The 12134-nt window shown below is 39.3% G+C and overlaps 1 protein-coding gene across 1 annotated transcript in view; it reads left to right on the forward strand.

Annotated features, from left to right (window-relative positions):
* Positions 1-2358: 2358 nt before the first annotated feature.
* The window catches only part of mast1a (microtubule associated serine/threonine kinase 1a), a 38527-nt gene continuing 28751 nt past the window's right edge, over positions 2359-12134 (forward strand). Inside the window, exons 1-2 of the mRNA XM_079462153.1 lie at positions 2359-2486; positions 11042-11073. Of these exons, the coding sequence (XP_079318279.1) occupies positions 2436-2486; positions 11042-11073 (83 nt within the window). The 5' untranslated portion in view covers positions 2359-2435. The remainder of the gene's footprint in view (positions 2487-11041; positions 11074-12134) is intronic.

Genomic DNA, 12134 nt, shown 5'->3' on the forward strand with positions numbered 1-12134 from the left:
GAGTGATGTTTGCTACGGCGGAGAATGAGGTGGAAGATCAGGCCCCAGCAAGGGCAATCACTGCGGTAATACTGGTTTCTCGAGGAGTGGCTGCTGCTGTGGTAGAGAGGAGATGGAAGTGCTGCCCCCTGCGAGGGCCGTCACTGCAGATGAGGCCTTATTTCGGTGGGTGTTGTTGCCACGCCAATGCAGAAAGAGTGGAAAAATGGTTGGCAGGGATGGAAAATTGGACAAAACTGACTGTTTTTTGGAACCGGAAATGGATCACCGATGTTTTGATAATAGCAATGATCACGACAGAAAGACAGAACTCTACTGTATTTTAACAGTGAGCAGCTTGCACCTGAAATGGTTCAAGCTGATGAAATTTCATAATTTAGCGGCTAAAATTTAGCGGCCTAATTTTTATTATCAGTCGATAACATTAAAGTGGTGATTCACCAGAAATGAAGTTTTTCTTTGTCTTTGGTGTGTAATAAGTTGCCCATGCATGCATAAGACACATTAAATTGCAAAAATGTAAGTGTGGGAATAAAAGATTTTATCTAGAAGCGTATGCTCACCCAGACCTGCCTGAAACGCCTCGTGCAACCACACCCCGGCGACTCTACGTCAGTTCGTAACACAATTTGACTAAGACCTCCCAAATCTAAATGCAAGTAAGGTGGGTGGTCTTGTAAATCTCATTGTACCGGTCCGTCGCCGGTGCAGCCATGTCGCGGAGACAGCAAATGTCGCATTTATGATGAGGTTTATTGTCTTTGTTGAGTTGCGACAAGACATGGCGTAACACTGGTTGATCAAGAAGGGTCGAAGCACTCGCAGGCAGTATTTATTATGTTACCATTCCCTGCTGTAATGCGAGCTTGTTTCTATATCACACAAACTCATGATGTTTGTTTAAAGTCAATCACTCTTAACTAATCCTTTACATCCTGCTCGAGTCGCGCTGGCAAAGTTGTATCGGATTGATCTTCATCTATCACCTGTCAGTAGTTTTGGAACCTGATGTTCTGATTATTGTAAGAGGTGTTACATTTCCGTGCAATATTCGACCAATCACTACGCACTAGTGAACTGGCCAATCATAGCACACCTCGCTTTTCAGAGCGATGAGCTTTGTAAAATATGAGCGCGTTTCAGGAAGGCGGAGCAAAGAGGAGATACAAACACGCACGGTATATGTGGAAAATACAGTGTTTTAAACCTTAAATCGTGTATACATGCTGTATTACATCTAAAGCAAACATTAATATTCGTTTTAGCCGTGTCTAATGACCCCTTTAAAAAATCACCATGGCCGATAATTTATCGAGCATCCCTAATTAGAAGTATTGTGATCGTGAACAATTTCATCACTTTCATTAAGTCCCTTTAAATTTTGACATTTTATTACACACCAAAGTAAAAATGGCGGGTGCGATCCTGCGTGAGAAAATATATGTGTGGCGTGAGAAAACAGTACTTTGCGAATTCGTGAGGGTTGACAGCCCTGCATTTCGGATGCAGTCACGGTGTTAGAGAGAGAAAGAGATAACTTTCATTTTGGAGTGAAAGCTATTTCTTTAAATGTGCACCATAGTCCGTTTTATGTGCACCATTCTGTTTACTCCAGTCCAGGCGTCAACGGGTTAACGCGTGAGAAGACATTACACGCGCATTACAGGGTAGTGCACTATGTGTTGTGAACCAGAAATGGGAGGCAGTAGTTTATGGGGCAAAATTCAGATTCAATCAGTACATCACAGGAATAAATGATTACTGTATTTCGTTAAAAAATCGACAGAAGACAAACGGCACCAATCAAAGCTGGATGCATTTCACACCGACGATGCCATTACATATCCAGCTGGCAGCGAGCGAATATGATATGATTGCGAGGTCCTCTGGGGGACAGAGACCGGTCCATTAGTGCGGCTGGATGTCTCGTCGGCGCTCCAGATGTCCAGAAGGACCTTTCTCCGATCGCACGCGTCTTTGTCGCGCCCGCGCGTACCGAGAAAGTGAAGCAGGAGATGAATCGTTTTCTTATTTTTTACCGCGAAATTCACGCGCGTGGACCCTGCTCGTTGAGATTAGATTTTACGTCATTATCAAACAATATCCTTGTGACTGAACCTTCATCTAGTGCACTTTTCGTCAGCTGGGTGTTGAGATGTCTCGCGCATCAACGCCCATGAGATGTTGATTCACATCTGTGCCGCGCGTTATTTTCTCTTGTCGAGGAGAGAAATGCAAACAGACTGCAACTTTTAACATCTGCTGTATATATGACACGAAAAACAATAACGGTACACGGGTTTGAAACCGAAAGCTAGATTTGTGTCCATATTAACGGCGCACGGAACAGCTGAGGGACTCTTTCCAGAAGACTCTTGAGTTGCCTACACGTGAAAGAACGCAGATGTGACCGCGGTTTTTCACAGACGTACAAGATGAGCGATGCTATGGATGACTCCGGTATTATCCGCCGAAGGAGGATGCAGGTGAGATAACGTTGTCTGTACTTTATATTTAATTCAATTTTATTTTATTACTGTAATGGATTCAGGCGCCGCATGACCCTAGTTCTCGACAGGAAACTTGTGAACTTGTCTTATCCAATCAGAATCATCATCTGTCTGCATCATGTAAGTAAGCTGCTTATTAGTGTACATGTATTTGTAGGCCTGGGGAAGGGGTGTGTCATGCTTGAACAAGTGCACAGTTTAGAATTTTGATGGTCCTTTACTACTTTATTGGGGAGACTTATTTATCTTGATAGATTTTATGTCTGGTTTTTATTTTTAAAACGTCTTTGAATTACAGCTGTGCAAATTCATTTCTTTGTAGGTTTGTATAATAACATAGATCAGTGGTTCTCAAATTGGGGATTGTAGCCCCCTGGGAGGCCCCAAGGTGGATCCAGGGCGACCACAGATTTTGTGGCATTTCATGAAATATAGAAACGTATCATATGTTTAGTAAAATAAGAGCACCAACTAAAAGAATAGATGTTCCTGCATTATAAAACTGAATATGTTTTTAGTGTAATTAAAAAGCTTAAGAATAAATGTCTTTATTTGGGGCATAGATAGTATGTTTATTTATTCAGTTGATATAAAATAGAATAGTCAGAACGCCGTTGTGCTCCTGCTCCACCCCAGAGAGCGAGATATTTCGGTCAACAACTTTTCAGTTCCCTTATTGGAAACTGAGAGAATGTGTTAGAGTGTTTATACTCCAGCTTGTTCATATTTTAGTCACCCACGGGTCTATATATAACAAAATGTTTTTTTATTTTGTATATTGAAAAAAAACTTTAATGCTGAAAATATAGATAATATATCCCCCTACTTAGAAATACCTTACCTTCAGCATAAGAGATGTCATCACAGAAGTCAAGTACTGCAATTACATAGAAAATAGATCTACACTTGCAAAGAGTTTAGTCATGTGAAAGTTCACCCAAAAATATTCCACAGAGTGCAAAAGAAGATATGTAGAAGAAAGTTGGTAACCGAACAACACTGGCCCCCATCACTTCTATTGTATGGACACAAAACCAATGCAAGTGAATAAGGACCAGTTAACAACATTCTTCAAAATATATTCTTTTGTGTTCGGTGGAAGAAAAAAGATCATACAGGTTTGTAATTACAAGAAGGTAAATTATAACAGATTTTTTTATTTAAGGCACAACTACTTCTTCTAAAGGTCCAAAAAAAGTTATGGAAGACAATGCTGTTTTGTAAATATCAGGTACAAATATTAAAGCCTAATGAAAGAATTCTCACAATTTGCCTGTCACATTCAGCTGCCTGCTCTGATCACCGCCAAAAAGCCATCTGGATCTGAGCGATGCAAAGTTGCAATGGCTTTCCGCCTGCAAAGCATTGTGTTTTATTAGATGGAGGCCACACATTTGCTTTCAGGGATGTCTGGGAATTGTGAGCAACCCAGGGCAGCCAGACGTTTGTGAGCATTTCTGAGAAAGTCATCCACTTGGGATTCGACCCGTCAGGAGTCTGGGATTGCATACAGCTTTATTGTGTAAAGGTGCTTCAGAGTGGTGCAGAGCTTATAGTGATTGTGGTTACTGGACAGATGAGTGTGTGTGTGTGTGTGTGTGTGTGTGTGTGTGTGTACATACAGTGTGCAAAGATTTCACTAGCAACCACTTAGGATTCTTATAAATGCTTTGCTTATCGGGGTGTAGGCTTACAGGAAATGCTTTGACACAAATGTGTAGACGCACACACAAGATAAGATCTTTCCATCAGAGCACCATGTGCTGGATATTGAGATGGACTTTAGGGAGAGTCTGATGTTCCTGGGACAGGACTCTGCTCCATTATGATGGGCAGGAATCTGCCCATTAGGATGAGGATGTAAAAGGCAACCTGACAGCTCAAAGCCTTTGGGAAAGAAATTGTGAAAGATTAAATGTATATTATCTAGAGTAGGACTTGGGTACCTAAATCACGTGTTGTTTGGTGTAGTAAATTTACTCCAGTATTTACAAGGTTGTTTTAATGAGCATGTTACCTGGATGTCCGAAAATTGACTGTCTTTCAGTGTGTAACGTAGCTTCCCTTCAATGTTAAAGATCTGCAAAGTTGGTAATCAAAAAAGTCCATGTTAAATTAAGATATTGTCTCCAAAAAGTGTGGGATTTGCTAAATACTTCTCCATGAAAGATGGGTAAGTGTCAGGGACATCAAGGAAGGGGAACCCAAGTGAGGTCAGGTCAGCATGACTTTATTTGCACCAATAAACATCTCTTAATCTCTTATCTTCTGTGGGCAGTCGTGCCTAATGGTTAGAGATTTTGACTTGTGATCAAAAGGTTGCCGGTCGATTGCTAGGGCCGGCGGGAACCGACTGAGGGGCCCTTGAGCAAGGCACCTAACCCCTACTTGCTCCCCGGGTGCTGCAGTGATAGCTGCCCACTGCTTCGGGTGTGTTCAACACTTGTTGTGTGTTCACAACTCTTAGGATGGATTAAATGCAGAGGTCACATTATGGGTATGGGTCAAATAGGTAAATTTCACAAATTTTACTTCACTATTGATTGTTGAAAATGTATAATTTTGTGTGTTATGTGGTGTAACGTTACACTTACAGCAGCTATTACTGTCCTTCTGTCCTTCTATTGTCTAAAAATGTGTCGTGTAATGTAGAGTGTCTGTCTGTCTTTTTTATTACTTGTATTCATGATAAAGGAAGTGGATAGATTTCGTTGATATGCTGTAATGTTTCATAAGTTATGGTAGCATTGTGGCTAGATCATTAACATGGCTTTACTGTACTGTGTTTACTGTTTAGCTGTGCATCCTTTCGCTTACATAAGTGTCATTATCTTTCTAACACAAATCGATGCCATTTTTGTAACCTTAGTATCTCTGTGTACTAATAATCTTTGTGTAAGTTACTAATAAAGGGTATGGACTTGTCATCACTTTACCACGTGAGCACACCAGAGCGTGCCCCCGTGAGGGGTAAAACGTTCAGCAAAATGATTGCTTACAATATCAGGAAACTCAATTCCGTGCAAAATTTCAGTGTCCAGGAACACCTGCTTCTTTGTAGGTCATAGGGAAGTCGTAAGGATCACCGTGGAGTCCAGCTGCTTGTAATTTCAGCAAATAATTGCGTGTTTTAGTCCTGGTTTCTTTGTTTCTCTTATTTTCCTCAGCCATTTTGCTGTTTGTTTTATCACTCAGGGGAACGTGTCTTGGTGTCAATGCATACCCTCTATAGACCTATTTCACAGTGTGACGTGTATAAACTAGAAGTAGGGTAAACGCTTGTCCGATCAATGCTCTTGCTCTGTTCACTACACAGAACAGTTGCGGCGACTAGAAGTAAGGCCCTTTTGGACTTCCATACACTCTCCGGTCTCGTCTCTGTTCCCATCCTCTCGTTACCCTCGTTATTGATTAATACCCTTCACCTGTTCCCCTCTTGATTTGCTCCCTTATTTAATGCCCATGTGTCTTCTGTCTTGTGCTGGTTCGTTGTGGTTTGTGTGGTGAGGTCCTGTCCTGTCCTGTCCTGTCCTGTCCCGTCCCGTCCCGTCCCTGGTCCTGTCCCTGGTCCTGGTCCTGTCGTGTTATTTGTAGTTTATGTCAAGAGTTTATTCAAGTCTTGTTTATGTTTAGTTAGTTTTAGTCCTGTTCTGTCTTGTCATTATATTCCCATGTTTTGTTATGTTACCCCCACGTGGGTCTTTGTTTTATTATTTATTAAATATATGTTAACCCCTTACCGCTGTCTGCACCTGGGTCCTCTGTCCGTGTCTCACCACCCGAGAATCATGACAGATATATACTGTATAACCAGGAAAATTATAAAAATACATGATTACTATTTAAAGTTAACTGATCAGCAAGATTATATAGCAAGCAGTGCAGCCAAGAAGTCAGACAGGCAATAAAATGATTTCATCTGATATTGTTTGCAGATGACTACATCCAATATTGTTATGTGTGTTAACGATTTTGAGTTTCTGGCAAAACAAAACTAGGGTCTGGCATGGGGGTCAAATGTGCAGGCCATGATCATCGCAGATTTCCATCTATGGCTGTGGTCATCAACCTTGAGCATAAGGACGAACCAGAGCTGTGTCTGTCAGTCTCAGGTGTTTTCAGGAGCCTGAAGAAGTTTGGTTGAACTCGCATCTTAAGTTTAAAAATATTTTTGGTAATGAAGTTTAATGTTTGGCTAGAGATTTAATCTGTTATTTTGATTACTTTCCTTTGAATGTGTCTGAGTTTTTCCTCAACCATCAAAGTCAGACCTGCAGTGGTTTAGAGCTTGGAGATATGTACATATAAGAATACAAGAATACACAAAAAACTATTTCCCAAAGTATTTTAAATGTAAATTTCTATCAATTTAATTTGGAGAGGATATCAACTTTAAAAGAAACATGAATAAATCACCTTTAAAACAATAAGTATGACACAGTAGACTTCTGAGCTTAACTCAGATAAATTCTTGTCTCTTCCAGGTTCACTCTCAGCACAAGGTCACATACGAAATTCATTAAATCATTAAATAAACCTAAATACAGGTGTACAACATACTGTTGAAGAAACATCAAGATAATGTGCATGAAAATATTTTCTAGGAAAATGTTTTTTGGAAGTTCAACCAGTAGAAGAAAATAATGATTGATGCTAGGATAATATTGTTAATATAGTACATATTTTAAATATTAAGTGGATTATATAAATTTTAGCTATCCTAGAAATTTGGTAAAGCAAATTTCCATAAATGATATAACCATAGAACGTCTTAAACTATAAAAGAAACATAAAATATATGATTAAAAACAGCCTGAAGCTTTCTTGGACTGTTAAACCAGGATTTTGATTCGGGACAAATGACAAACTGATTTACTTGAAACCAAAAAAGACGGGAATAAAGAACGCTTTCCCAATACAAAGAACCATTTCAGCAGAAAAACCTTTTAAGAACCATATTTTTTTAAAGTGTACTTCCGGTCTCTGATGCCATTTTGTGAAATAGGCGAATAAGCCTCCAAGAGCTGAAATGTAGTTGTGCATCAATGCAAAAAGACAAATTACAACAGACTCGGTTAGCCGACCAATTGGAGCACAGTGGGCTTGTGGAAGGGAGGGGCTGAGATAAACTGAATCTTCAAACTCCTTGGAGGGAACAATTAAGAGATCTTTGAGAAATTGATATTAAATGCATATTTTGAGAAAATTACAGCGTTATTTGACCTTGGATGCATTAAACCTGTTGTTGGGGACTCAAATACAATATAAGGACACATAAAAATAAAACATAATGGGCTCCTTAATATTATATCTAAAACAAAATCATAGATTTTGAATCCAATGCAAATGTTTACGTCTACTGACATTTTTCTAACTAAAACCAAAAAGTGTTAGCCTGTTTTTCAAAAATAAAATAATGCTATCGTATTAGTATTGTTTTATAAGGCATTGGTCCATCTCCAATTTGTAGTGTGTGTTCTTTTAAAAAAAAAGTTCTGTGCATGTTGCATGGTAATGCTTGGAGTGTGAAGATCAGCTTTGAGAAAAAGATTGAGGCGTAGCAAAACACATGCAAAGCTTATTGAGTTGGGGCCCAAGAGAGTGGGTACAAAATATTACTACAAGAGAGGATCAACAAAATTTCAACAAGTAAAGTTGGAGACAATTGTAGCCCCTGCGAGTTTATTGTTTTCTATACTGTTCTGTATAATCCATGATTCTTCATAATTATTTTTGCCAAATCATTTTGTCTGATAATTATCTAAAGGGGTCATAATTTGCAAATAGGTGTTTTTCTGTGTCTTTGTTGTGTAATAAGTTGCCCATGCATGCATTTGACAAGTGTCGGAACAAAAGATGCATTCTATCTAAAAGGGAATGCTCACCCAGAAGCGCCTTGTGTAACCAAACCCCCACAAGTCAGTTTGTGGTATGATTTGACCGCCCAAATGTATATCTAATTAAGGTGGGCGTACCTGTCAGTACAATTGCTTTGGAACCTGATGTTCCCAATATGGTAAGAGGCGTTAGATTTCCGAAACACGCTTGCAGTATTCGACCAATCACTATGCACTGGTAAACTGGCCAATCATAGCACACCTTGCTTTTCAGAGCGATAATGAGCTTTATAAAAAATCTGCACGTTTTAGAGAATCAGGGTGTTTTTTTACTTAAATAGTGTATACACATTGCATTACATATTAATATTATTACATATGGCAAATTCCATGCAAGGGGAGCCGTGTATGTAGATAAAAATAGCCTATTCTAAGGTAATCAAAACATAATGCTTCATTATGTAAGATGCTTATACACCTCTGAAGACAGTTATGTATTATATATTGCATTTCTGTCAATAGATCCTCCAAAAAGAACACACTGGACCTTTAAAAGTTTTGCGTTTTCTCCATTTTGTTTAATGTACACTTTATATTTGATTGTTTAATCTAACCTAAAGAGACTTCAAAAGCAAATGTTTTCCAAATATACACCCAGGATCTTATTTTTGGTCACTATGTACATGTATTGTGTAATTATTAATATTTGTAAATAAAATTTGATTATAATTATGTTTTAAATGATATACAGTATATCTTTCAAACTCTTCATTTGTGGAGTCTGATTGTTAAATCTCTCTGTTTGCCTTCAGATTAACAGTACTGTTCTGTTCTGGCAGTCTGGCACCTCTTAACACCCTCATATCTCCTTTCATCCCTCGTTTTATCTTCTGCTCAAATGAGAGGCTTTCTCTTCTCTGGGCGTCGAGCCCAATCTGTGTCATTAGTCTTAGCTGCAGGCATCCAGTTTTATTCATCCCTGATCTGGAAGTTTAAAGATGTAATGAGCCCAGTGTTTGTCAATATTGTCTTGTGTCTTTATGTCGAGTCAGTGTTGGATGGATAGGTAACTTTATGTGTCCTGTATTGATTACATTTCTGGCCACTCCATCAGACAGACTTCACATGCCTCTATTGACTTTGCCACGTCCTGTAAATGTTTGCATGTGAGCATTAAGATGTAGATAAATTGATTATGTAACGAAACAATTCACTGTTCATTTTGATTTGATAGACTGGTGTACTTCCGATATCCAGTGGGAAAATGTAGGCCAGGATGAGCTTTGAGGCCTTGAGTTGGTGATCAGTCAATAAGGATGGGTTTTAAGAGACTGAGCAAGTCTGAGATATTTAAGAGAAAATCTGTGATTTTTCTTGTCATAATGGGACACTCAAATAACAACCATAGTTCTGTTTAGTAGTAGCATTGTTATCGGATTATTGTCTGTGGTCATTCATGATTCGTGCAGTGATGGCTAATAACTGGAACATTGCTGGTTGAATGGCTCTGGGGATTTGGCTTAGCATCAATACAGTAACAGAGATCAAATTTGGATCGAGATCAAATATTCCCCCATCCTTCCTCCAGACCTCATGGCATTTAGTACAGATCCTCTTTCAGCCCTGGCCTTTGACCTAAAGATGCAAACAAAGTGTAAAAAACATTTCTAATGAATAAATAACAGACAAACATTTTATTTACTGGAGTTATTGACATGAAAATGCAAATTAAGCACTGTTGTGGCTTTTCCCCTGCTGTCTCACTCCCTGCAGACTGGCGATACGTACGTAGTATGACACTGTGTTTTTCTTCTAACAGAAATAAAGCCTCTCATGAGAGTTTTTGATGTTTTTTGTGTTTGCTATTGCTCATACATAGGGTTAGGAATGAAGGTGAATAATCTCAAATTACATTGTTTGGTGAATAGAGGTGTGCTATTACACAGCCAAAGCTCTCAAACCTTTTTAATTTGTGGATGATGAAAAAGTGAAAATATTCCGTAGACTTGCATTAAAGAAGGCTCCGGCAAAATATCTAAGGATCTGAATAGCATAGAGACTTATGAGTAGGATTGAAGAACCTGGGTAGCAACACCTAGCAATGCTATGAAACCATCCAACAGTCCGTTATGTTGGTGAGTTTCATGAAAAAAATATTATTTCCACAAAATGTGAAATTTGGAATGACACACGAATAAATATATAATGTCAAAAGTTTCATTTTTAAGTGAGCTGTCCCCTTAAGAAATGTGATGTCAGCACACACACAGATACAGCAGACAACCACGGAGTGTGTTTGTCCACTTAATGCTCCATTAGTTGCTCAGTGGCGCCGGTCCTGCTGGCAGGGAGCCCTTGTCGCACACGATGTCATCAAAGCGAGTCATAGCGGGTGATGTCATTTCCCCCCGACAGGAGCCATCATCCCGGTCTCTTTCCTGCTACCCTGCACTCTTTGATAATTGCCCGGTTTAATGTTTTGGGTATTCTCCCCTAAGTGCTGTCCTCCCTCTCGGAGACCGAAGGGCATTGTAGGTCATAATGAATGCCAGCTGTTATCAAATTATTCCTGTTTAGAATCATCAAGATATTTGTGTCCTGAAGCAAACTGGTATTGATCAGTTATTGATAGTGTTCCTTAACACGGGGTACTGTAATCGCTCAGTCTAACTTTTATATCTCTCTGTTTTCCAGAAGGATCTTCCTCTGCCCAGGAAGAACAGTAGGTGAGTGTGTCCACATTTGAAATAAAACACATCTTTTTCATATTGCCTGTATTTGATAAATGTGACGTAATGCAGATGATGGCATTGGTTTATTAAACACAATCCTATGACAAACCAAAATTCCGGGCCATGTTTTAATAAACCTGCCATGTTTGTTGGTACTATAAAATTACCCTTTGTGCTGAAAGAGAATACGAGATGAATAGAAATGTCTATTCATACATCTTCCTTAATAACACACCGAGCAATCGTTCTAGCTGAACCAAGTGCAGTGCCAGTATGCTTCTGTCGATCAGTGGATAAATGCATTAAACTTGACTCTTCTGTTGCTGTCAGGTTTCAACTTTATTTTGAGTTAAAAGTATATTTTTGTAGCTATGAAAATGCATCTAGTAGAATAAACAGGCAATTTTCCACATTCTGAATGCATCACTGCACGCACTGAGGTCTTGAAAAAAATCTGACGTCCTTGATAATCCTCTTAACCCTTTTCACTGATGTCAAAGCTGTTTAAAGAGAACTCGCGGCAGATGTTTTCTATGGACGAATTGATCTGAATCACACCATCTTTCTTTCAATATCACAATTTGACATGAATCACATAATACTCAATATCCTAATAAAATCACCAGCTTCTGTCAGTTTGGCAGACCTGAAAGCTGCTCATTGTTTGACCGCAAGTGCAGTAATGTGGCATGATAGTAATAAATAGCATATCGCAGGCATGTGTGTTAATGTTAATGCAAGGCTTTAATGCAGGGGGACTGTAGAATGTCAGTGAAGCGCTGGCCTTGGTGCTGAATATCTGCTCCCTGCTGATATAAAAACGTCTGATTCTGCCAGTCTACACTGAATGTTCGGTTGTGTGATGCACAGCCTGCCTATAGATAGCACAAAAACACTGTTGTTTTACACTCCAAAGCATGTGTCAACGTGTGTGCTTAACTAGCACTTATGTGAGTTTGGGCTTTTGTTTGCAGATCACATCTGAAAGCTTTTTATTTCGGATGGCCTCAGAGCAGGTGTGCCAGTATTAGCGCGCTCTGTTACCTGCTAATTGG

The sequence above is a fragment of the Barbatula barbatula genome, assembly GCF_947034865.1.
Source record: "Barbatula barbatula genome assembly, chromosome: 8".
Classification (NCBI taxonomy): Eukaryota; Metazoa; Chordata; class Actinopteri; order Cypriniformes; family Nemacheilidae; genus Barbatula; species Barbatula barbatula.